General features: G+C 42.7%; 1 protein-coding gene across 1 annotated transcript in view; it reads left to right on the top strand.

Moving 5' to 3' along the window:
* p3h1 (prolyl 3-hydroxylase 1) overlaps positions 1-6,321 on the top strand; it is a 58,147-nt gene extending 51,826 nt beyond the window's left edge. Inside the window, exon 15 of the mRNA XM_028807712.2 lies at positions 5,983-6,321. Coding sequence (XP_028663545.2) covers positions 5,983-6,228 — 246 coding nt within the window. The 3' untranslated portion in view covers positions 6,229-6,321. The remainder of the gene's footprint in view (positions 1-5,982) is intronic.
* Positions 6,322-27,342: the final 21,021 nt, after the last annotated feature.

Here is a 27,342-nt window from a genome sequence, read left to right on the forward strand (position 1 = left end):
AAAACGTACTAAGTAATTGCAACACAAACACTGAATCAGTTTTAAAACGAAAAGAAGAGAAGAAGCGGGCCGCTAGGATAGAGAAAAGAAGAGCTGCTCAGGAAGCAGCAAGTGCATCAACCTCTGAGCAAACGAATGCTAAACGTACAGAGAAAGAGAATGAAAACTAAGAATGCTCAAGTCAAGTGTATTCACTGTACATTATCGTGAAGTGGTAAATAAATAATTCAAAGAAACGTTAAAATCAAGGTCAAAACATGTAGATAAAGTCAAGATACTTTTCATTCTTCCTCACACAAGATGCCATTAAGTCCAGTCCTCCATTAAACGAGTTGCGTCCCAGCCACCGCAGCTGGTCCTCACTGGGACACCCAAAGCCGAGCTCTGTCATCTCACCACAATTCTTAAACGTCCATAGGATGATCCCCAAAGCCCTTTGACTGCTCCTGCTCCCTGAATACTCAGCAGACGTGACCCTCACCTTAAGTACCATTCCCCTGACTCCCTGTCGGGCCACCTCCACCTTGACCACCTTGCATCCCGTCAGCAGCTCTGGCTCACTCTCTCAATCCTCGTCCAGGCATTTTATCAACTACTGTATCTTTCTTGATTTTTCTCCCTTCTTTCTTTTCTAATCTTGTCTCTCTGTTCATCCTCTATCCTACTCAGACTCTTTATATACTTTGTGGGTGCAGTTGCTTTTAGTACTGACACTTGATGTGTCGACGAATGAACTGGCTGAGCTGTCCGCGTTTGCACATGAATATGCAATCAGTCAATTTCCTCATTAAACACTCCAGAGCCACACGGCTTTCCATTGGCACACAACCACACCCATAAGCCCGAGCCAGAATTTTTTATTTAAAAACTCTATTCTACCACGGAACCCGTAACTCACTTTACCACACCTGGGCACAGGAGAAGTAAGATAGACCCATAGTATTAAATGCAAGTACACATAAAAGGGAAGAGCAGTACCAAAGAGAGCATCCATTGTGATAGTGTCAAGATGTATCTAGGCAAAAAGAATAAAGGGGTGACCACAAATTAGTAAGATGTGGTTATTAGGAGTTGGTACACGTGTCATTATGGTTTAAGGACCCGACTACATTCCTGTTTTGTGCTTTATGTTCATTGCATGTGCTGCAATGGGTCCAATGTGAAATCCACAGGTCCTGAGATTCAAGTTGGCACAAACAATTGTATTTCATTTATGAGCGGGGGAATCCCAGATGGAGGGACAGAGGGGAATACCCAGCCCTAAAGGTGGCACATAAGCCTGGTGATAAATCTTTAGTGGGATTCCAGTGCCACATCTGTTGTGGATTACTTTGTTTTGATCCTGATCTTTTGCCATTTGCTGCCACTGTGATGGAAAATGGCATTGCCATTTGTCAGCCTTTCAGTCAAAACAAAGAATGTGTTTGTCAGCAAGGACACCAAACAGTGACATCTGGTAGGTAACATGACTCCCTACAGCATCTCATATAGCAAGAACTCAACTGTTAATGGACAAGTGCAGCACCATTTGTAAGTTGACATGACCCTTTCTGTTCATTGAAAGGCCCATCACCGTGATCGATGATGAAACAATTAATCACTGACAAGGAAAGGGACATAACCTTCCAAATACACACACACACACACACACACCTCAATCCCACCTTGACACTAGGCTTTAGGCAAATAAGGTTGGCAGTATTTAAATGCTGAAGATGTACACGTTCTGTTTGACACAAGCCTGGATATTCATCAGGATTGGCATGGGTGTGATCTAGTCAAAAAAATTGCAGACATTCAGCTGCCCTTGGCTTTTCATAGAAAATAATCTGGAAATCGTACAAGTGCCTGCTATATATTGTTACAGTAAAGGAAATTGCTAATTTTAACACGGTATGTATCAGAATGTCTTCGATATTATTAAGGATACATTACTGTGCCCAAGGATTATTGTGAACAAAATAACCAGGCAATCAAAAGGGGAGCCAAAAGATGTGGTCAGAACCAGGAAGAGAGACCTGTAAAGATTATACACATGACACCACTAGTCCTGAAGATCAGGGTGTCACATCTAGTGGGCTTGTGTCTCAGTGGACAGGGCCTGTAGAAAGTATTCACCCCTTGGAAAGGTTCACATTTTATTGTTATACAAGTATTAATTTAGACCATTTTGAAGAGACCTGTTTCCACTTTGACATTAAGGAGTCGTCTTCTGATCATTTACAAAAAGCCAAATTAAATTCATTGTTGTATGACAATAAAATGCAGTGTTGGGGGTAACGTGTTGAAAGTAATGATTGTTACATTGTGTGGACCAACGGGGTGCGTACAGCCACCCTAACCAGACACAGACGAGCAGGACACACGTTTCTCCACACAGCACACTGTTAAAAGATCAGACTCACCACACTCGTAAAGGTTTGGGGCAGCCACCTGTGTATTGTCCCTGGCTGCAGTGGATTTGAAAAGTTAACAGAAGTGTCTTTGATGGAGTCCAAAAGTGAACTAATTGAGGTTTGAGAAGATGGCAGTTTTAAATGGAAAGACCGGAAGTGAGGAAGGAGAACAGGAAGTGACCTAGGCGCCGGAACCGGAAGTGGTGTCGTCCTAGGTGCCAGAAGTGGCATCTTCAATGATGTGTCAGACAGATTTTCCTGCGGCTGGTCTGTAGAGCTAACAGGAGAGGGTTTAGTGCACCCCGCTACCTCCTGGCCTGGCGTTCTTCTACTCGCACGTGCATGACAACACCTTCTTTGCTCCCCACAAGAGCACAGTGTCCACAAGACCAAAGCACAGTCTTTTTCTTTTATTTCTTCTCTCTCTCTCTATCTCTCCCTCCTCCACTCCTCCCTCACAAGCTTCATCCACCTCCTCCTGACTCGAATGGAGTGAGGCGACTCCTTTTATTCAGGTCCTTGGAGTGTTCCAGGTGCCTCCTCAGCGTTACCTAGAATCACTCCCAGGTGTGGTGGAAGTCCACTGTAGGGCTCTGCTGCTCCCCCAGTGGCCCCCACGGAACCTAACAGGGCTGCACCCAACTCCAACTCCCAGCGTGCCCTGGGGGAATCTGAGGTGCCCTAGGAGGGCTGCCCTGTAGTGCCCCAGGGGAGGTAGTGCCTCACAGATTCTCTCTCTCCGGGTCCTTCCATCCAGCAGGCGTCCTGGCTGGGTAAAGGCTGAGGCCGCCAATCACAGTAGTCGTATTACTTTTTAAAGTCACCCAACACAATACTTATTTAATTGAAGTGAAAAAATCTGCATTACTAAAACCAAAACATATATGCATTACTGTGTTACTATGGAAAAATAAAAAAAAAGATTTTTCATAGTTGGTGATTGTTTTCACAAAGACGTTGCCTGCTGCTGCTGGTGTAACACTATGTATGTGCGCACTCCGGCTGTCTGGTGACAACTTGTGAGAAGGAGTCTGAGCATGTGCATAGTGTGCAATCAAGTGACAAGAACTGACCAAAAGTTATAAGTGTACCTTTAATCCTGCATGCGCTGAGGAGTAAATTTAATATGTCCAGTTAAGTGTTATGGGGAGCCAGTGATTATCACAGAAACATTGGGTTTAAGACAAGAAACATCCGTGTTGAATGGTACACCAGTTCTTTGCAGGGCACAGTAGCACAAGCATGCAGAGAAGTGTGTGCTGCTGTGTGCAATCCAGGAATTGAAACGTACTAATAAAGTGTCAGTATAGACAAATAGATAAAACTTTATTTGTTCCCGAGGAAAATTAGACTTTTACAGTGGCCAATCCCAATCCCCCAACACAGGGCGCAAGGCAGGAACAAATCCCAGGCAGGGTGCCAGCCCACCACAGGACACACACACACACACACACACCCCAAGCACAATTTAGAATCGCCAATCCACCTAACCTGCATGTCTTTGGACTGCTGGAGGAAACCGGAGCACCCAGAGGAAACCCACGCAGACACGAGGAGAACATGCAAACTCCACACAGGGAGGACCCAGGAAGCGAACCCAGGTCTCCTTACTGCGAGGCAGCAGTGCCACCACTGCGCCACTGTGCCGTCCCCCCCGTTAAGTAGTTCTCTCATGGAAAGTGGATAGACAGACAGATGTTTGATTTTATATATACATATATATACTGTATATAGAGATAAGTAACTATATGTTTTTTTATTTTATTTTTTTTTGTAAGTAATGAATAATGTAACTAAGTTACTTTTAAAAGTATCATTCCCATCAGTGGTAAAATGTAGAAACCTCCAAAGATGTGAATGCTTTCTATGGGCACCGTATGAAAAGGGCCACAATGGATTAGATTAGATAAACTTTATTAATCTCATGGGGAAATGCAGATGCATACAGCAGCAAAAACATAAACATCAAGGATGTTTCCACAGCTTCCACTGTGTATGGGGTTCACCCTGTGATTTTCCTGAGAGGTTTCATCAGGTATTATGCATCTTTTGAGGTCAGGTTTCTTCCCAGGGGGACTGCAGCATAGAGCACCACAATGGCTACTATGAACTGATAGAGCATTTCCAGAAGTTTGCTGCATACACCAAAACACCTGAGCCTCCTTGGCAAGTTCAGTCATCACTGGACCTTATTGTGTAGAGCCACTGTGCTGTCAGACCAGTCCAGTTTGCTGTTTATGTGAATCCCCAGGTACTTGTAGCTCTTCACCATTTCCATGTCCTCCCCTGGATGGTGACTGGTCTCTGAGGCTCCTTGGCACACCAGAAGTCCACCACTAGTTCTTTTGTCTTGCTGATGTTAAGCTGCAGGTTGTTGTCCCTGCACCACATGACGAAGTCTGCAACTTTCCTGTACTCTGACTCGTCTCCATTAATGCAGCTTATAATGCACAAGCCATCTTAAAATGTCTGTCAATGATGATCGCTGGTATTGTACTGGAAGTCTAGTGTGAGAAGATAAACATAATGAGAGACAGGACAGCTCCCTGAGGTATTGCAGTCTTACACACCACCATTTCTGACACACAGTCCCTCAGCCTCACAAAGTGCTGTCTGTTGGTCAGGTAGTCCGTGATAAAGGGCATCAAAATGCAAAGCCCACTGGGAAAATAAAACAACATTATCCTGATTGTGGTGTCGACTTTGTCCAAGTGGGAGTCAGCTATGTGGAGCATGTAGATGAGAGCATCCTCAACACAGATATGTGTCTGATAGGCAAACTTCAGAGGATCCACATGCTCTGAACCCAGGGGTCACTGCTGTTTTATTATAATGAACAGTTAGGCTGGGATAGGCTGCCTCTCAAAGTCTACCACACCAGCCCTGAAATGGATTGAGTTGGTCTGAGAAACTTGCGTTATGTTCATAACAGCACTTGAAGAGACAGGATACAGATATGTGAAGTGAGACTTGTAACGACATCTTGATACAACAGGCGAGTTTTAAGCCCACCTATTCAGTTCTCAAGAAACCTCATTGAGGAAAGAATTTCATTTAAGAGTTCAGTTAGGGCTGAGTGAGTTAACTTTCTGTCTGTCCATTTAATGCTATTCTACGCATTCCCAAAGTCGGAGTCGATCCGTGAAACATCAGAGTTAAGGCCAGACTGCTGGGCCATCCACATTCACTCATGAAGCACTAATGTGGAGTTACCATAACAACTAAGGGGCACATGTTTGGGATGTGGGAGGCGAATGTCAGCTGATTCGCCCAAGGTAATCCTGGGAGAGTGTGAATTCTGCACAGGAAAGGCTTTCAGTGGATTTCAGATTTCTACTTAAGAGTAGAGTGTCTGTTTGAGCTGATCTGGACTGAGAAAACCCCTTGCACCTCATGCATCTTTGTTGTTACTCTGGACCGCTCATATGACCACGTACCCTTAACCGACTCTGCACCTGAGCTTTTCACTCTTTGTCTCAATCTCTCTCTCTGCCCACATAGGCCTGTAGTTTATAAAAGCAAAGTGTTATGAAGTGTGTGGGACAAGCAACTGGAGATGGATAAAATTGTTTTCTTCTACCACCAGGAGAGAATCCAGGCAGAAGAGTTGCTCACCATGCTTTTTAGTCCAGTGGATGCTGAATTTCAGGGAACTGAAAAAGAGGGCACCAGCTTGGTTGAGGAATCAAAAGATGAAATCCCTAAACCAGATGGACCTGGCAACACCTCACATATGAAGACAGAGAATCAGGCGCAGGGACCAGACAGTCCGGACTCGAAGGCAGCAGCAAATTCACCCCTGGACTCAAAACATGGAAAGGAAGAATTGTAATGCACACAACTGCATTCTTTTGCACAAGATTAAAAATTTCAATTTTGTTATATTTTTTATTGATGTGGGCTAATAAAATATTTTGTGGGGTAAGTTAGCACTGTGATTTAATCCTACCTCAAGCTGTGTGGCTCTGGCACAATAATCTTTAAGAAATAGTTTTGACTTGAAAAGTCTTGTTGACTCTCCGTTGCCAGATGCTTTCTTTTTTACTTTCTCATTTACGAAGTATAGGAAAAGTATTGTAATCGTCCAAAAATTCAATCTTAAGATTTTGATGAATCTCAACGTTTTAGACCTCCCTGAGCCCAATTTACTTTCTCGTAGGGAAAGTCTTGTAATCGTCCAGATATTTAATTTTGAGATTTTGATGAATCTTGACATTTTAGACCTCCCTGAGTCCAAAAATGCCATTTTTGGAATTATGTCTGTGTGCGCGTGTATGTGAACATGATAACTTGAGTACGCTTTCCCTTAGGTCAGGAGTGTCCAAGTCCAGTCCTGGGGGGCCGAGTGGCTGCAGGGTTTCATTCTAACCCTTTTTCCTAAACAGCGATCAGTTTCACTGCTAATTAACTCCTTTTCCCTTCATTTTAATAGCCCTGATTTTAAGGATTCAGTCCTCTGAATTGATTTGTTTCTTAATTAAATGGCAGCCAAACAGAAATGAGAGGTGAAACAAGCCAACAGATGACCAGCTAAGTCAGGGCTTCAAACCCCAACCAGTTTTTTAATGAGATGCCAATTCTCGCTGTTGATTAAAGCCATTATTGAATATGAGTTGTTGCTGCTCTCATTCTGCCACGGCAGACTGTCGATTTTCTGTCACCTTCAAGATGTTTTGGTGACCTGAGCAAACTAACATGACAGACCTTCACCCTTCTTTATTTTCAGGTTAGCTGGTCATGTGGCGGCTTGTTTTGTGTCTCATTATTGTTTGGCTGCTCATTAAGAAAAAAGAAAACGAAGGCAAAACAATTTAATCAGCAGCAAAAATGTCTCAGTAAGTAATTAAGAAGATGCTTAGAATGAAAATCTGCTGCCACTGCGGCCCACCAGGACCAGAGTCGGACACCCCTGACTTAGAGAGACAGGTTAGGAGCACGCACTGATATAGCACATTGCTGCACCCACCACATGACAAACCAACTCAGGAACCCAGATTAGGACCCAAGTGCAGCCATGTGGTGGGTGACACCTCAGCACCACACTGGTTCAGATGGAATGGAACAGTGTGAGGTTTTTTATGGTGTCTGGAGTGCCAATAGATCAACCAAATTTTGCATGCAAGTATTAGGTACAAAACGTAGATTTCTATCAACTTTTGAGTTATTTCCAGTAACCGGCAGTGGTAATTTTTCATTCATGCAGCTGCAGAGACCAATTTATTCAACTTTACTTTTATAGTAATTGTTAAATATATTTTTTGATTTGATTTGTAATTGATGGTTCTTATTGTGCATAATATAAAAATGTAATCATTGTCTTGCGGTTTACTCCTCAAATATCCACCCCCATATCTGAGAATACGAGAAAGTCTAGGGGACTCCTGAATTTTTCTAACATGGTTGTAGAGAAAAGCCAAGCAAAATGACACCTTTTATTGGCTAACTAGAAAGATTACAATATGCAAGCTTTCGAGGCAACTCAGGCCCCTTCTTCAGGCAAGATGAAGAAGGGGCCTGAGTTGCCTCGAAAGCTTGCATATTGTAATCTTTCTAGTTAGCCAATAAAATGTGTCATTTTGCTTGGCTTTTCTCTACATTCATAATGGCTAACACGGTACAACACCCTAGTACTTCTAACATGGTTAAAAACCACATGCTTGGGTTGTCTTTTACAAGCAGCACTGACCTCTAGTGGCCGGAAGCTGCTATAACATGCAGCTATGATAGCATTAAGAACTTAAGAAATCTGACAAATGAATGGGAACCTTTAAGTTCATCCAGCTTGTTTGTTTAGCTAATAGCTAAGTTATCCAAATATCTCATCCAGATTATTCTTAAAGGCTGTCGAGGTTTCTACTGTAGATAGTTCATTCCAGATCCCCACAACTCTTTAAGTAAAGAAGTGTTTCCTGGCTTGAGTCCTAAATTTACTTCCCCTTAACTTCCACTGGTGTCTTAAGTTGAAAGAATATCTGTGGATGTACTTCATCAATGCTCTTTGAGAGTTCTGAAGTCCTGGATTACCTCCCCATGCAGACTCTTCTGCTCTAGACTAAGCAGGTTTAATTCTCTGAGTCTATCAGAGTAGGACGTGTCCTTCAGTCCTGGGATGACCTGGTGGCTCTCCTCTGCACAGCTTCAAGTACTGCTGTCTTTCTTGTGACCAGAACTGTGCATGAAACTCCAGATGTGGTTTCACTTGGGTGTTGTATAGAACAAGCATAGTGTCCCTTGATTTATATTCAACACTTTTTTCAACAAGACTTTACATTTTATTTGACTTTATCATTACTTCTGGACATTGCTTAAATGATGAAAATGTTATATCAACATAAAATCCTAAATCCCTTTTAGAGGTTACTTCCTGTCAGACAGTGTCTCCCATCTTGTATTTATAACTGATGTTCCTTTTGCCAACACATAGCACTTTGCACTCTTCTATGTTTGTTGTGATGTGATATTTTGCATACAAGTTGATAAATATTTTGTATGACTTTATTTGTAACTTAGGCAAAACTAAGTCAGGAAAGTGAATTTTACGACAGAGTTGGGGGAAGTGCTTGAAACAAGTTTGGTAAATGTTTCTCTGCTAAAGTCTCTCTCTCAACCCCCTGCAGGAAAGCCAGGCTGCCTAACTGCCAAGCTTTACTTTAACATATGGTTTTGGGGGATGGCAGGTGTGAAGGTGTTCTATCCCCCCCATTGGTCTGAAGTATGGCTGCTTGGACCTGGCTTGTATCAGAAGCCTTTAAGTACCATGACGCCCTATTGGCTCTAGGGGTTGGACAGAAAATCTATAAATTTGCTCACTCCCTCACTCTCGCCATATTGAGACAGGCTTGCGGCCTGTTCTGAAGAAAGCTGACCACCAATGATGCCTTAACTAGAGACATTTAGTTTAAGTAACTAACAAGTCTGTGTGCCTCCTGAAGCTATATGACACCATTTATCAGGTTGTATGGTTGCCAATATTCAAATGTACTTTGCATATTGTTATTATTTATGAATATTACCAATAATACATTGTTTAAATTGTAACTTAACTCCTGCTTGTCTTTTACTACACCTAACTGCCTGAGGTTATAGATGTCGGAGATAAGGTGATGAGAAGTTATATACTACAATACCTTATAAACAGTAGAAAGTTTGTGAGATTTTAGGCATTCTGACAAAGGCTACATATTAATAATACAAAAGGGGAAAGTAGAGCAATATATTACTCTACCAAGACAAAACAACATTAAATTACATTTTTCAAGTGTTTGCCCACTATTGAAGGCTTTTCAGATCCCATTGATTTTTTTTTGTTGCCTCCTCAGTGTTTGCCATTCCTTCAATTTTAGGAGCATCTGCAAATTTTGCAAGTTTACTAACTCCACCGGAATCCATGTCATCAATATAAATCAGAAAACGTGAACAGTCCACTGACAGACCCCTGAGGGACTGCACTGGTGACCTCACTCCACATGGAACATTCGCCTCTTATTTGTACTCTTTGTTCCTGCCGCTTATCCAACTTGAGATCCAGTTTTATAGCTTGCCTCTGATAACTGCAGCTTTTAGTTTCAGAATTAATCTATTGTTTGGGACAACTGTAACAAAGAAATCCTGCAGTACATTCTGTCAGTGCTGGGGTTCAAAATTTTGCATGGTTCAAGGGGGCTTAAGGCAAATGTAGCAATCATGAATGTGAGGAATCCACCTTTGAACAACTTAAGTTGAAAATGGCCAATGACTTACAAAGATTTAGGCCAAAATTATGTGGGATGCTTCAATGTATGGCAAGCTAAAGCCCTTCATGAATATGGCCATCCCTTATATTCTTTTATACTGAACCTGTGTTGCATGAATGCAAGAAGGGAGTGAAGAACACATTGAATTGAAACACAAGTAACACACCACCTATTGAGTGGCCAGGATACGTATGTGAGAATCACTCGCTGCTTCTCAGACCTTCTCTTCTGTTATCACATGTCCAGCCTCCCAGTCAGGTCAGGTCAGGTTAGGGAGCATGCACTGGTACAGCACATTGCCGCACCCACCACATGACGAAACAGCTCGGGATGCTGATTGACAGCCCCCCAGGCAAACACACAGTCCAGTCCCACCCTCTGGAAATTACCCTCTATCTGCCAGAGGTAGGTGTTATGTGGGTGTCCCCTTGGCCTGGTCCAACCACTCGGGTCCTCAACAATTTGGATTCCTCTGGGAATCACGTCATGCGGCCATAGTGCCATAACTGATGCTTCCTCACAATGCAGGTAATGTGCCTCATTCGGGACTCCATGAGCAACTTCTCATTCAACACAATGTTAAACCAGCGGTACCCAAGGATTCTCTGTAGAGACACAGTACAAAAGGAGTCCAGTCTTCGTCTCAGGTTACTGGATAGCGTCCATGTCTTGCAACCATATAGCAAGACAGGAAGCACCAGAACTCTAAAGACTTGGACTTTCATCCTTTTTCAGAGTTATCAGGACCCTTTTCCAGCAACTTCATGACCCCCCATGCTCTCCCAATCCATCTACTGACTTCATAGGAAGAGTCAGCAGAGACATGAATGTCACTAATGAGGTAAGTAAACCTCTCGACAAGGTAGATATATACAAATTATTTTGCTGTGGTGTCTTCTAGTGGTTGCAGCTAAAAAAATACGTACTACTGTGCCCCAGTATGCACTTTTCTCCAAATAGGAAAAATGTCTTGATGGACTTGTGCATCATCATCATCATTGTCATAATAAATCTGACATGTTATTTATATAGAGCCTCTGTTATGCTCAGACTGGACAGGGAGAATATTTAAAGTACACACAAGTAAAGGAGGGAATGGAAGTTCAACTCATTACTGTGTATCTGTGAGGCTACTGGGCACAGAAAATCTCACTTTCTTCTCAGAGTCATCAGATTCTGTTCATTTAAACAAATGACTTCTTTGTTTTTATTTTGAAATCATCAAGGTAACCATTCTGAGGGCTTGTTATTACATTTCAATCAAGTCGTCGTAATGAGCGCCCACTGTGCAAATTATCAGGAATAGCTGCACACCTGCTTATCCCTGCAATTATCTAATCAGCCAATCATGTGGCAGCAGCACATTGCATATCATCTTGCAGATGTGGATCAGGAGCTTCAGTTCACATCAAGCACCAGAATGGGGAAAAATTGTTGGTGCCAGACAGGCTGGTTTGAGTATTTCTCCAGCGATTTCCACATATACAGTAACTCAGCATTGTGCAGAAAACAAAAAAAACATCCAGTGAGTAGAAGTTCTTCAGATGGAAACAACTTGTTGATGAGATGGGTCAGAGGAGAACAGCCAGACTGGTTTGAGTTGACAGAAAGGCATAACTCACATACTGTAAGCACGAACAGGAAAACATCTCGAAATGAACAACACGTCGATCCTTGAGGCGGATGAACTGAAACAGCAGAAGACCTTGTCGGGATCCATTCCTGTCAGAGAAGAACAGAGAGATGGAAGTGCAGTGGGCACAGGCTCGCCAAAACTGGACAGTTGAAGACTGGAAAAATGTATCCTGGACTGATAATTCTCGATTTCTGCTGACAGATAGTAGAGTCAGAACGTGGCACCGACAGCATGAATCCATGCACCCAACGTGCTTTGTGTCAACAGTCGAGGCTGGTGGTGGTGGTGTAATGGTGTGGGGAATATTTTCCTGGCACACTTTGGACCCATTAATACCAACCAAATCATCTCTTGAATGCCAAAGCCTCTTTGAGTATTTTTGCTGATCATGTAACACCCGTCATGGTCGCAATTTACCAATCTTCTAAGGGTTACTTCTAGCATGTTAATGCACCATGTCACTAAACAAAAGTCAACTCAAACTGGTTTCATTAACACAATAATGAGTTCAGTGTTCTTCAGTGGCCTTCCCAGTCACCAGATCTGAATCCCTTGGGATGTGGTAGAACAGGAGATTCACACTATAAATGTGCAACTGACAAATGTCCAGAAATTGGGTGATGCAATCATGTCAACATGGACCAGAATCTCAAAGGAAAGTTTCCAACATTTTGTGGAATCCATGCCACAAAGACCTGGGGCTGTTCTGAGAGCAAAAGAAGGCCTTACCGAGTATTAGTAAAGTATAGTGGTCTTAAGAATTTACTATGTTGGTGTATTTTTTGCACACAAGACAGGCTTGCTTCATGTGACAGCCTGCACCCATCAGTACTTCAAATAGACACAAGATGGCAGCATCACATTTCTCAAGTTCCCAGTCTTTCTACCACAAGGCAGCTGAAGATCTGAGTAGAGTGAGATGTGGTATGTGGCCAGAGAGCAGATGAGACTAAGGGACACAGCCAAGTGGGCCAAGACCATTCCCACTCAAAGCCAAGATAGCCCCTCACCCAGTGAAAGCTTTGCCACATACTTGAGACCGAAGGAGGCATTTCATTGTGAGTTATGCATAAAAATCCATTTAACTGCAGGAATTCTGTTTTGCATACATGGCGAGGCAGTGGATTAACACATGATGAGTTGGCAGAAGGCCACTCTGTGTTTCCTACAATCCCAGCATCTCAGCAGACAATTGTAGACAAACATACCCCCCCCCCCCCCTGAAAAAAGAGGCCAGCATCCTAACTCTGTAAACATGAATATCACTGGAAGCTCAGGGGTCCCCAACTCCGGTCCTGGAGGGCCCCAGTGGCTACAGGTTTTCATACTAACCCTTTTCTTAATTAGTTCACTGTTTTTGCTGCCAATTAACTTCTTTTGAATTCATTTTAATTGACTTGTTTTTTAAGATTTGTTCCCCTGAATTTCTTCATTGTTCCTCTGAATTGCTTCATTTCTTTCCTTAAACAGAAATGAAATGAGAAGCGAGTGAGCCAACAGAAGACCAACTAAGTCAGGGCCTCAAACTCAAACCAATTTCACTCCAACCAGTTAATTAGGAGCGGAGTCTTGTTGTTAATTAAACCCGTTCTTTATTTCCATGGCTTGCTGCTGTTCTCATTGTGCAATGGCATACACTTACAAAATTGTTGATTCTCTCCTTTCTAAGAGCACTGTTCAAATGTTTTGGGGACCTGAGCAGACCAACATTCCTGAGACCTGATATTGTATAATTGACAGAGTTTGCTGGTCCTGTTTTGGCTCATTTTGTGTCTCATGATTGTTTGGCTGCTAATTAAGGAAAAAGAAACAATTAAGGGGTCTGAGTCTTCAAGAGCAAGTCAAATAAAACAAATTCAAAAGAAGTTCATTAGCAACAAAAACAGGTCACTAATTAATAAAAGGGTTAGAATGAAAACCTGCAGCCACTGGGGACCTCCAGGACTCAGGGATGTGCGGTCAGAGGACCTGTCCTCATAAAAAGTAAAAAAACTAATAATGATAACATTAAATAAATGTGTCCACTGGTTTGTGCTATAAATTTGTTTTCTGTATGATTCCAAAAATTCTGATAATTTTTATAATTAAAATCGCTGTATTGGTGCGTTTCCTGTTCATACAGGGGAGAAACGTGAGGAGGTGCAGCAACGACGAGCCTCACCTCACACACGGGGTTAATGCATGCAGTTGGTGCGTGACTGTTGCTGTCTCTCTGTATGTCGCCAATATAACGTTTGCAGACACTGGTGTAAAAGCTTTAACAAACAACTAAATATTTCAATTACGGTCAAAACTGAAATCTGTTTTTTGTCTGCTTCGGCGACGCGGTTCAATGACCCGGTGCGCGCGCCTCGCCCTCCCCGCCCCGGCGGGTGCAGGTGTCACTATATATATATATATAGTGACAGTTTTAAAGGTCCCCGTGACCCCTTGAACCCTCAGACCAGACGTCAGACACCAGATAAAAGTCCAAAATGAGTATTTATTATAATAAAGTGCACAAAGCACCCTCTTCTCCACAATACTCAAACACAATCAATAAACAATAATCCTCCTCACTCCCAGACACGTTGCCACACTTCCACCCAGCTCATCTCATCATCTGGGAATTTGCCATAGTCTTTTTATATTCCTTGACCCGGAAGTGTTTCCAATCCCTCAGTCCATGTGATCTCCTATCACTTGCGGGTCAGATAAAAATCCTCTTCTTCATCCCGGAAGCACATCATTTCCCTTGTCGCTTTGCCTATGACGTACTTCCAGGTTATAAGGCATGTAGAATTCCCTGTGCCTCCCTACAGCGTCTCCTGGAGGTCCCCATGGTATCCAGCAGGGCTGGTTGTAAAAACTACAAGGTCCATGAGGCCCTGCTGGAATTCGGGGAACCTCTATGCTGCAGGGAGAGCTCCATCTGGCGGCCTGGGGGTGTTGGCCGGGATGACAGGCCGGTCATCCCTCACAATATATATATATATATATATATATATATATATATATATCCTGTCACGCTTGGGTCACAGATTTGCACAGAAACACAGGAGATTGTAGAGACAGGAACTTTATTCAAACACTTTAAACGAACATGTCTCTTTCAAAAGCAAAACGAACTCCGTGTGAAGACAGAGGTGACAGTTCCTTCTCTCAGTTAAAAGAATGCAAAAACATCTTCCTCATCATAGGGTCAGGACCAGGACCCCCAACAGGAGCAGAGGATATCTGGAGGAGGAGAGAAAAACAAAGCAAAGAGCCAAAAAGGACAGGTTCTGTTCAGGCTTTTAAGTATGCGAAGCATATCACGTGAGAGAGCAGCACCACCATTCCAGCAAGTAAGGGAGACAAGGGCAGGTAAATTGTATTTACAGTAATCCCTCGCTATATCGCGCTTCGCCTTTCGCAGCTTCACTCTATTGCGGATTTTATATGTAAGCATATTTAAATATATATCACAGATTTTTTTGCTGGTTCGCGGATTTCTGCGGACAATGGGTCTTTTAATTTCTGGTACATGCTTCCTCAGTTGGTTTGCCCAGTTGATTTCATACAAGGGACGCTATTGGCAGATGGCTGAGAAGCTACCCAACTTACTTTTCTCTCACTCTCTCTTGCGCTGACTTTCTCTGATCCTGACGTAGGGGGATTTAGCAGGGGGGCTGTTCGCACACCTAGATGATACGGACACTCGTCTAAAAATGCTGAAAGATTACCTTCACGTTGCTACCTTCTGTGCAGCTGCTTCGTGAAGTGACATGCTGCACGGTGCTTCGCATACTTAAAAGCTCGAAGGGCATGTATTGATTTTTGATTGTTTGTTTTTCTCTGTCTCTCTTTCTCTGCTCCTGACGGAGGGGGTGTGAGCTGCCGCCTTCAACAGCTTTGTGCCGCGGTGCTTCGCATACTTAAAAGCCAAACAGCCCTATTGATTTGTTTGCTTTCCTCTCTCTTTCTGACAGTCTCTGCTCCTGACGCGCACTCCTTTGAAGAGGAAGATATGTTTGCATTCTTTTAATTGTGAGACGGAACTGTCATCTCTGTCTTGTCATGGAGCACAGTTTAAACTTTTGAAAAAGAGACAAATGTTTGTTTGCAGTGTTTGAATAACGTTCCTGTCTCTCTACAACCTCCTGTGTTTCTGTGCAAATCTGTGACCCAAGCATGGCAATATAAAAATAACCATATAAACATATGGTTTCTACTTCGTGGATTTTCACCTTTCGCGGGGGGGTCTGGAACGCAACCCCCACGATGGAGGAGGGATTACTGTATTCCCATTGTATCAGCATATATATATATATATATATATATATATATATATATATATATTGTGGGGAACAGCCCAGAGGCAGACATCATTTTGTCACCCAACACACGTTTATTTACAGTCTATTATGTACAGTCTTAAATGCCACACAACCCCAAACTCCCCCAAAGTCCAGGCCAACCTCGATGCCTCACTCTTCAGGCCACCTCCGTGTCTCCTCCTGAGACCTTATCCGACTGCTTTTCCGACTCCAGCCTCCTTGTGTAGGGAGGCGGCCCCTTTTATTAGCACCCGGATGTGCTCCAGGTGTGTTCCGGCAATCTCCCACAAACACGCCCCAGTGTTGCGGAATTGCCGGCTGTGTCCCCACTGGTCTTCCCCCAAGCACTTCCTGGTGTGGCGGAAGTGCTGGGGTCCAGGGTCCTCCAGGCATGGGGGCGCCCCCTGGCGGTGACCAAAGAAACCAGGGCGGTCACCCCCTCGTGGTCTGGAGGAGGCATAAACCCTCCTCCTGTCTTCCTGGGCGTCCCGGCTGGGTGCCAAACCCAGTGCCACAATATATATATATATATATATATATATATATATATATATATATATATATATATATACTAGGGTGATCCCCCTGCTTGCTTCGCTCTTCAACCCCCCCAACCTGTGCTATGCGCCAGCCACTTTGCATCTCTGCCACTCGCGTTGTGAAGAGGGGGGCTGAACGCACCCCAAGAAGATGTGGTCGCTCCTCTGAAACCCCATCTTAAACGGTGATACAATGAGAAACAAATACAGTTTTTTTTTTACCTCCTCTTTGCTCGATCAGCTGCTGGCTTGCTGCTGCTGCCGTGCTGCGTGATCTGCATCTCGTACGGCGCTTCGACCATTTAAAAGCCTGTACAGCAGCTGTCCTACACTTTGTCTTTTATTTCCGGCCCTGGGCGTGGTTAGATCTCTTGGCACAAAGTCTTGTCTCGCGGGACATGAGTTCTTCATATGTTTTAGTTTATAATTTAAACACGGAATAAGAATTTGAAAATCTAACAACATCACAATAAAGTTTGATAAAATTCTGAAAAGAATGATGCCAAACATATATATGTAGGTTTTAACATAAGCCGATTTAAAGTGTGACATAAAACGTGACATAAAAACATGACATAAAATCGTTGCACAAAATCATTGCACTTTTAGGCTTAGGATTTTATGTATAGAGAGAGTAGATATATATATATATATATATATATATATATATATATATATATATATATATATATATAGATATATATATATATATATATATATATATATATATATATATATATATATATATATATATAGATATATATATATATATAAGTATATATATATATATATTCTTTTTGGGTTCTGCTTACTTTATCTGTTGGCTATGACAGAGTAGGACATGAGAAGTAGCTATGAAACGTTTAACACCCACTCCCAAAATGAATGACATCATGATTTTATTGTACCCTGAGCCACAAAATGGCACTCAGGAAGGCATTTTGTATTTTTCTTGGGAATTATTTTGATGTATAAATCAGTGTTTTACTTCATCTGTGTGATAATAATAATAATATTCAAACTAGTAAAAAAAGAAGATGAATAAGACGGTGAACATAAGGTATGGTATTGTGCTAAACTATAAATGTTGCCACTTTTCATCATCATCAAAAATAATGCGGTTTGCATCCATGAGCACCAGTCTGTTGATACTGTGGTACAGCTTGTGATTCACACACTCTTGTTGCATTGATCTTTATGTGTGTGCCATCAATCATACCAACAACTCCAGGAAAACCCAGTGATTTGCATGAATGTAGCCTGCTTTGATGTTACCTCATGTGGAGTGGTGAGGAATACTGCAAATCTGTGTTTTGTGTTGTAAGGGCATACATAATTTGATGTAATATTATAAAAATGGTGGGTTGTGACATACCCAAATCATCTCAGTAGCAAAGCTGCATTTTCCCTGTGGCCAAATAAACGTAACAATATCAACACTTTCATTATGACTTGACAGCGCATGGAGTGGTCACGTGAGGTACAAGATGTTGTAATGAATATTGATTTCACTATCTCTTTTCACAAATTCATTGTTGTCCAGCGTTTCTAAAACATTCCACTGTTCCTGGAATGTGCATGCCAGTCTCTGCCTGAACGCCATCTTCCAGCAGCTCCTAGCAAGTTAGGGCAGCTCACAAACTCGCTCTCCTAAATCCTGCTGAAGTTAGGGGCAGATTTCTAAATTAGAAAAATGTATATAATGCTATTATTACTCTTGCTCTTTTGTATAACTCTAATCTTTGTGCCAGTTAGCACCGTTTTCCTGCTGTGAGATGCTTGATAAATACAGGCACTGATCTTTGTCTTCTTTTCCTCTGTCTCACCATATTATAGTGAATAATACACTTGAATCATCATTCCAAGTGTTTTGTGTTTGTCCCCCTGAGCAGACTGGGCACTCCTGTTTCTAATAGATGCAGGCCTTTAGTGCCTGTCCTCCTACAGCTGGCTGTTGTGTGGGAGCTGCTCAGGAGTGACCATACTACAGTGGGTCACTTGACTGACACACCAAACAAAGACATGCAATTGTTACGAGTCTGCATTCGAATTTAATGACTCCCTCTGGGAGCCAACTGGATGTGTTTGGAATTTCTAACAAGTGTGCCTTCCAGAGCTGACTACCAGCTAGCCATTGTAAACATTTAGACCTTCAAAAATGGCTAAAAGGCCGATAATTACTACAACAATAGGAACATCCAAAGAGCTGTCTCATATTTGGGCTTGTCGGTCTCTGGATGAACAGGTCTGTTAAAACAACAACAAGTAGGAGGAGCAATGAGACTGCTAATACCCAGAAGCAGGTGCTCAAGCAAATTAGGAAGGTCAGCCATAATGGCTTCCAGGGCACCTCACCCTCCAAAAAAAAATTTTCAGGCTTGTGAGTAATCAGTGTATAATATTCCAGAGGCTAAGAATGCAAAGTATAGAAGATTCTAGAAGTGTTGGAGACCCTACATGGGAGTGATATTTTGAAAAGACTGTAGGGACAACCCACATCTCAGGTCTGCTAAATGAGATGAGACAACCCAACTTTCCAACCAGCAGAAGATGGCTTACAGGTGAGAAGGTCCACTCTGACTCTTAAAATTGAGAGGTGAAACAAAGTCCTAGACACAAGTTCAGGAGAGAGCGACAAATGCCACCTTAGCATCCTTTTGATGTGACTTGTGAGTACCAGTCTGAGTGTGACTGACAGCTGAAAAGTGGCTTTAAGAAGGCAGCATCATAAAGTTGTGTAAAAGCCAGCCATACATCATAGGAAAAGATTAGGCATTTTTAAAAATGTTCATTGGAAAGCCAGGAAGTAAATGTAAAGGGGCTCTTTTGTTGGTGGCAAGTGGGGTAACTGCCCTAGGCCCCACGCCTAAGGGTGCCCCGCTTTTGAGGTCCGCATATCCCGTTCAAGTAGATTTGTCAAGTTATATTTTCTAGTATATATTGTGGCGACTGGCCCGGACACAGACAGGCGGGCACCGATGGTTCACCAACCAACACACGTTTAATTATATTTACAATATTTACAGTGCACACACAACCCCAAACTCCCCCAAAAGTCCAGGCATTCTCTCACTGCCTTCTTCACCGCCTCCAATCTTCTTTACTTCTTCTGTCCTTCTCCTCTCCCGACTCCAGCCATTGAATGTAGGGAGGTGGCCCCTTTTATAATCACCCGGACGTGCTCCAGGTGCCTCTCGATAATCTTCCACCAGCACTCCCCAGTGTGGCGGAAGTACCGGCCGCGCACCCAGAAGCACTCCAGGTGTCCCTGGTCGTCTTCCCCCCAGTGTGGCAGAAGTGCTGATGACCAGGGCTCTCCAGGCATTGGGACGCCACCCGGGTGGTGACCACGAGCCCCTATAGGGTTGAGCTTCCAAGCTCAGTTCCCGTGGTCCCCAAAGCAACCAGGGCAGTTGCCCCCTCGTGGTCTGGAGGAGGCGTAATCCCTCCTCCGGTCCTTCTGGGCATCCCTCTTCAATGTCACATTCCGTGCATGTACTTTAAAAACATTCCATAGTCCACCTTCATCGCCCGAAAAGGGTCGTCAGTATAATCCCTTCCTAAAATATGTATAACAACATTAGTCGCTGGGTTGGCGTCTATTTTGACTTGGGAACAACTGTTGGCTTGTTACTTATGACTCATTTGTGTCCGGAGAGCCTACCATCGTTTCTTAGTCGAGTCTTTGGTTCAGTTTGCTACAGTAGGCCTAAGGTATGTGATACCACCCTGGGATGAGAGAGGGCGCTATCACTAACAGTCTTTTCTCTTTATTCCCTCTCATTCTCAAAAAACTGTCCCTTGAGGGCAACAAAGCCAAAGAAGACCTGCCCCTTCGGATTCACTCAGTATAAAAGATGGCATCTCATTTTCGACTTGACTGTTATAAAGAGAGAGAGAAAGATAAGGAATGCGTCCTTTAAAAGAGCACTATTCTAGAGGAATTGTCCCAGCCAAAAAGCAACAATCGAGCATGGGTTTTATTTAATGTATTTCTGTTTTGTTGGAATTAAACAGGATTTTGCCCAGTTGCCATCTCAAGCATTTGGCTTTTGCCTTGCCTCATCGTTCAGCCAGCTACACTATCTATCTACAGTGCACTCCACAAACATTATAGAAGACACTCTATCTATCTATCTATCTATCTATCTATCTATCTATCTATCTATCTATCTATCTATCTATCTATCTATCTATCTATCTATCTATCTATCTATCTATCTATCTATCTATCTATCTATCTGTCTGTCTGTCTGTCTGTCTGTCTGTCTGTCTGTCTGTCTGTCTGTCTGTCTGTCTGTCTGTCTATGTAATAGTTTATGGGTACATAGTGATAGACTATGTCAGATATGTTATGTCCATTAGAGCCCAGTCATAGTTATCACATTATATATGTCCATGAATGCCCATTTGTGATACCTGCTGTGTAAGAACAGGGCGGTCAGTGATAGTACCATGCTCAAATGTGCATGAATGTCCTGTGATAGTGTCCATTATGTAAGTACATTGGTGACAATTTACAGAACTTATCAATATGTACATGAGTGCTCTGTGGTAATATTCCTGGTGTATGTACATGTGTGATATATTTATGGGAGCCAAGTGACAGTATCAATCACACATGTACGTGACTGCCCAATGAGAGTACTCAACACATTTGCCCAACTGATAATATCTGTTGTATGTGTACATGGACATCAAGGGGTAACATGTGACATGTAATGCAAGCCCATGAGGTGGAACCTATCTCATATGTGCTCTCCCTTGACATTATTAGACAGATGCCAAGTGACAGTACACATTGCTTATGTATACTGGTACCCAGTGATAATTCTTGCTTGTCTAAAGCTAGTATCCATGACATATATGCAAAGGTGCCAAGTAATAGTGTACACTGTGTATGTATGCGAGTGCCAAATCATGATATTACTCTCAGTTAGTTATCCTCAAAATAGTTGATCTTATTTATTTTCCCTCTTTTTGCACACCAGCTATATCCATAACAGAGTGAAGAAAGAAATAAGGTTCTCCACACTGATTGCTGCTAAAATATTATGAGCTGCTGATACTTTCATAGAGCAATAGGAAATCTGGAATTGTGCTGAGAAGTCATAGGGGAGCAGTGTAATCAGTCATCCCCTGAGAAACCAAGTTGTGTAATCTGACATCCTCATGGCCACGAGATCCAGCAGCTGCAGTCATTAAGTGTGAGATGCTCTCTGACTTGAAGTTGTGAAGCGTGATGCCAACCTAAGTGTTCCCTGCGATGAACTGATGCCCCATAGCAAGACTATCTTGCTCTTCATAAAAAGGCTCCATTGATAACAAAATTTGGGATTAAAATGCTCAGAGATCTTTATATAGGCAATATCTTTGCATCCTACGAACAATTACATATTCAAATTTAACTTTCCAGCTACACATTTCTTTCACTAGCTTCAAATTAGGAACTTTGTTAAACAGAACCTGCCCAATTGTCCTCATCTTGCACCCTTGCTGGAAAAAATATTGCTCAATTTCAAGGACTTAGACACCATCTCTGCAATATATAAAATTATTTTACAGTCCTTCCCTCTCAAAGATCCAAAAGGACAATGGGAAAAAGATCTCTTAATCAATATACCAGAAAGGGAGTGGAAAGTAGCAATGCAGAGACTTCACTCGAGCTCCATATGCGCAAAGTATACAATTATTCAACTCAAAGTTATATATCGAGCACATCTGTCTCGCCTAAAACTGTCCAAAATGTTTCCAGGGCAAAATCCAACCTGCGAACGCTGCAATCAAGTCCCAGCCTCACCGGGTCACATGTTTTGGGTCTGCACCAAATTAACATCATTTTGGACCAAAATTTCTAAGTGCCTTTCAGACAGCCTTGGTGTCCCAATCCCTCCTAATCCATTAACAGCTGTGTTTGGTGTTCTTCCAGATGGGTTTAAAGTGGAGAAGGACAAACAAACGGTGATTGCATTCACTACACTTTTGGCACGCAGACTTATTTTGCTAAACTGGAAGAATCCTTACTCTCCTCTTTTAAGTCAGTGGGAAACCGATGTTTTATACTATTTGAAATTGGCAAAAATCAAATATTCAGTTAGAGGATCTGTATAGAATTTTTTAAAAACCTGGAAGGATATAATCAATAAAATTTTACAATAAGCTCTTAAAGCACCAAGGAAGCAACTATCTCCGCATTTCTTTTTCTTCTCCATTCATCTATAATGGTCTATTAAACTCATCAATTTAGGTATGTTTACAAGCCTTAAGTTTTACCCCGTTGGCCATGCTCTATCTCTCGGGGGGTGGTCAACTTGTTTTTCAATCCTATTTTTTGTAAAAATTGCTCTATTTGTATGAATGATTACAATAAAATTAATGAAATTATTTAAAAAAAAAACTCCATTGATAAAGAGACAAATGATGGTATGGCACAATATAAAACTCTGACAACTGATACTCATTTCCCATTCTCACCTTCCTTTTCAGTTCATGGCAGCTCAGATCATTGCTTTAATATTCTGATTTGCCTGCACAGGATTCCCATTTGCAGTTTTATAAACCTTTACTGATGCCCACTAAAACCAAAGGTGTCCAGATGGCCTTTTATCTTATTCATTAATTTATACCAAAAACACACTTTATTTAAACCCTGTAGAGACAAAACATGAGTGTTGAACCAGGTGCGACAGATTTATATAATATCTTTAATGAAAGGATTTTAAAAATCATTTACTTTTATGTAGTGCCTTTTATATAGAATGGTATCACAGAGAACGTTCAGATTAGTCAGTCTTTCCAGCACACCTTATAGTAGGCAGAGCTGTCATGTGCCTATTTATTTCCCTGAACACCACCTTCTCTATATGAGGCTCCTAAGACTGTGGGGTCCCAAACTGTCTATTAGTCCACTGACGCTACAAACGCCCCAAATAGTAATCAAAGACAAATTGCTTTCCTGGTCAGGCTGTCTCTTGTATAGCAGCATCGAAAACAAATCAGAATTTCATAGATACATGACTTCTAACTGTGGATGGAGACTGATGAGTGGCTCACTGGTCAAAATAACAGGAATGTGCAACCGCTGAGGTCACAGAGGCTGATTGTAAGGACACAAAGAAAGCAGATGTTACCCGACGGTCACATAACGCACACTGTACACAGATTAGTGGCACTGACACATTCCTTCTTATCACTGCTATCCGTTAATTTGGATTATTATTTTTTTTAATTTAGGGGTTAAGGTTGCCAGAGTTTTAGATTTGCTCAAATTGAAATACAGTTAAGTGAGAACTGAGTGTAACTCTCAGTGACAGGAATTGAAGCACTAAGCTGACTAGCTTCTTGAGTTTCTGCCAAGCATGGCCACACATGGTGGTCCGCAGTGCCATCTCTATCGAGTTTGTGGGTGTTTTCAATCCAGCCCTCCTAGATAGTGTATAGGGTGCTCTACTATGGGAGGTGAACAGGTTTCTCGACTCTGCAATATTAATAATTGAGATGCCTGGTAAAATTTAAGGCTCCTGCTTTTGGCTTCTCCTATAAAATTCCCTTGGAGGTTAAGTGGATAAGCAGGATTGGCACTGCTCTAGTGGTGATGCCATTTATGGGGGTCTATAATGAAGTCAGGTCCTGCTTAATCCCACTCCTGTCTTTGTAATGAAAAGGCTTTTGGCCTTGACATTATGTTTTTTTCTTTCTTCAAAGTTTGAGGCATAGGCCAAAAGGAGACTGACTTCTTAGGTCAGCTCTGACTTTGTTCTGTGCTGTGCCACGCACCCGGACGCAGGAAGGCATTTAAAAGTGGAGAGGTGACGCTGCCAGGCACCAGCATGATGTCTCTTGTTATTTGTGAGACGCAGACTGCTCTGGTGCCTGGTGGAGTCGAGAAGCGGACTTTCTGCAGGGCCGGCAGTACAAGGAGCACTCGGCCGTGTGAGCCTGACAGGGATTTAAAAGACCCTCCTATGCTGTGGGGCCGCCAGTCGGGGGTGCAGCAGGAAGAACTTTAGTGTCTGAAAGTAAGGCAGACAAAGCATTCTATTACATGCATGTGCCAGCCACCATTAGGTTTGGAAGAAATGGAAGAAGCGGATTCCCACTTATAGGTGGGAGCCATCCCCAGCATATGTCCCAGGATGGAACTGGAGTAACATTGTTTTGATGGTCAGATGAGGACATGACAAAATAATATAACATTGTAGCAGCCTGGAGGAGGGGTTGGATGTAGACACAAATGTTGTTCTTGTTCTTCACTTGGGTGGCATAGTGCTGACTGTAGCTGCTTCACAGCCCCAGAGTCTGGGGTTCAACTTTCAGCCTGTGTGGAATTTTCTCTATGTCTATGTCTATGTGGAATTTCCTCTGGCATTCAAAGAAAGGTGTGTGTTAAGCTAAATGGTGATTCTAAATTAGCCTATGATAAGTGAGTGTAGGTGTGTATGTGTGTTTTGCAACAGACTGGCAACTAAGCAGATGCTGCTTGCCTCAATCTAAAAGTGAGGTGACAGTGGAGTAGTGCCATGTCTAGTGTATGATGACACCCTTATTACCATTTGGTAAAACAGAAACTTTTGTTGTCAGCTAAATGCAAGACTCATGTTCAATGTCCGCACGACCACGGTATGCTGCAGAATGGCTGTACCATGGCAACACAGCAGGAGATGGCTAAAGTCAAGCCATTCCCCTCCCTGGAAATGACTCTCAGAGCACAGGGCTGCCCAATAAAGATGTTGTCGAGAGTTGCCCTGGAAACAGCTGTCAACCTTAAGCTCTGGACCCAACAAACAAATGCAGGTGGTCCGATTTCAAAGAAAGAAGAGACTTGGGTGCAGTAGTAAAGGGAATGGGGAAATGGCCAGTTAGGCTGAATGATCTACTAGGGAAAACAAAATCACAGCAACACCTCAATACCTGACAAATCTGATGTGGACGTAAAATATGGTGGAGAGGCCAATGTCGGTCAAGATTTAATATTGCAAGCTAGAATCAAAACATGACCATCCATCCATCCATCCATCCATCCATCCATCCATCCATCCATCCATCCATCCATCCATCCATCCATCAGGCTTGTATATTTCCCAGTCTTGAAAATTCTAAATCTCCATTTGCTGGCTTTTCATTTGAAGACTACAGTTTGTCCAAAACAGTGCAGTTCCTTACAAAAACTTACAAATGCAATCATGTCACCCTAGTGTTATTATCCTTATAATGGCTTCCTATAAGATGCTTTTTCTGGTTTACAAAGATCTTAATGCGTAGGCCCGGTCTACATCCAGGAGCTTCTCACTGCACACACCCAGATACCACATAGGTGGTCCTTTGCTATGTTCTTTGCCTCCTCCTGTGAAAAATCTTCTACAAACTGTCAGGACTTCTGCAACACTGGCTGCTTTTAAAAGAAATTCAACGCTGGTTTGTACTGCAGGGTACTTGGTCGTACCAGTCATTAATTTGGACCCTTAATGTTTTATCAGTTCTTTCTAATCTATCAAATTGCAATTGTGTTCTTTTATGATTTTGCATTTCTGTGAAGCTTTTATTGTTATGTGTGCTATATAAATAAAATCTACTGTTAGTGTTATAGTCTGTATCAGTCCATACTTGCCTCATACTAGTAAAACATTTACAAAATATATGAACTGTGTGAACCTGCCTGGTGCGCTTACCTCGTGCTTGACGACTGTTCAGTCACACACTGTATTCTTCACTGCAGATGGAGGTTCAGATTCCTACATTTTGGTTTGCCCACCACCAGCAACAATTTAGAATGGCCAATAGTGACTGTTTCAAGCTGTGCACCAACTTAAAGTGGGTGCTGACAAACAGAAACCGACATTTGTCTTTAATTACAAATGAGTAAAGCACTGACTGTAACAGGACAATATATGCAAAAACATACAATCTATCTGTCTATGCAGCAAAATCTACTGGAGAGATTTTGCTAGCAATCAAATGTAAGACATAATCCATCCATCCATGTTCCAACCCGCTGAATCCGAACACAGGGTCACGGGGGTCTGCTAGAGCCAATCCCAGCCAACACAGGGCACAAGGCAGGAACCAATCCCGGGCAGGGTGCCAACCCACCACAATGTAAGACATAATTTGAAAAGAATTACACAGTATATTATATATAGTGGAGGATCAGCCTCAACACAGACGGACAGACCGACTCAGAAGTCCCAAAAGCACACAGCACAATGTACAAACCACCAAGCCAATAACTCAGTCCTTTTCTTTTCCTTCTTCACTGCCGCCTCCACTCCTCTCTCGCAAGCTCTGTCCTCTGCCACCAGACTCTGGCACCCTGAATGGAGTGAGGCTGCCTCTTTTATACTGCACCCAGAAGTGCTCCAGGTGCTCCCCGATCAACTGCCAGAAGTGCTGCAGACCAAGGCTCCGGAGCTGTCCAGGCGCCCCCTGTCGGTGGCCACGGGCCCCAACAGGGTTGAGCTTCTAAGCTCTAAGCCAGTGGCCTCGATACAAACCAGGGGGTCTGCCCTATCATATCGCGAGGGAGGTACTGCTGTGGGCATGTCCTCTCAGGCCTCTTCTCAGAAGGGCATCCTGACTGGGCAAGGACCCCGGCTGTCTGTCACAATATATATTGTGAACTGGGGGGCTGATCGCACCCCTACAAGTTAAAAAAAAAGACGCTGAAAGACTACCTTTACATTGCTCCCTTGCTGCTGAGCTTACTTGCGGCCTATCTATCGCGTGACCCGCGCGGTACTTCGC

Source organism: Erpetoichthys calabaricus, chromosome 8 (genome assembly GCF_900747795.2).
Source record: "Erpetoichthys calabaricus chromosome 8, fErpCal1.3, whole genome shotgun sequence".
In the NCBI taxonomy this organism is placed as follows: domain Eukaryota; kingdom Metazoa; phylum Chordata; class Cladistia; order Polypteriformes; family Polypteridae; genus Erpetoichthys; species Erpetoichthys calabaricus.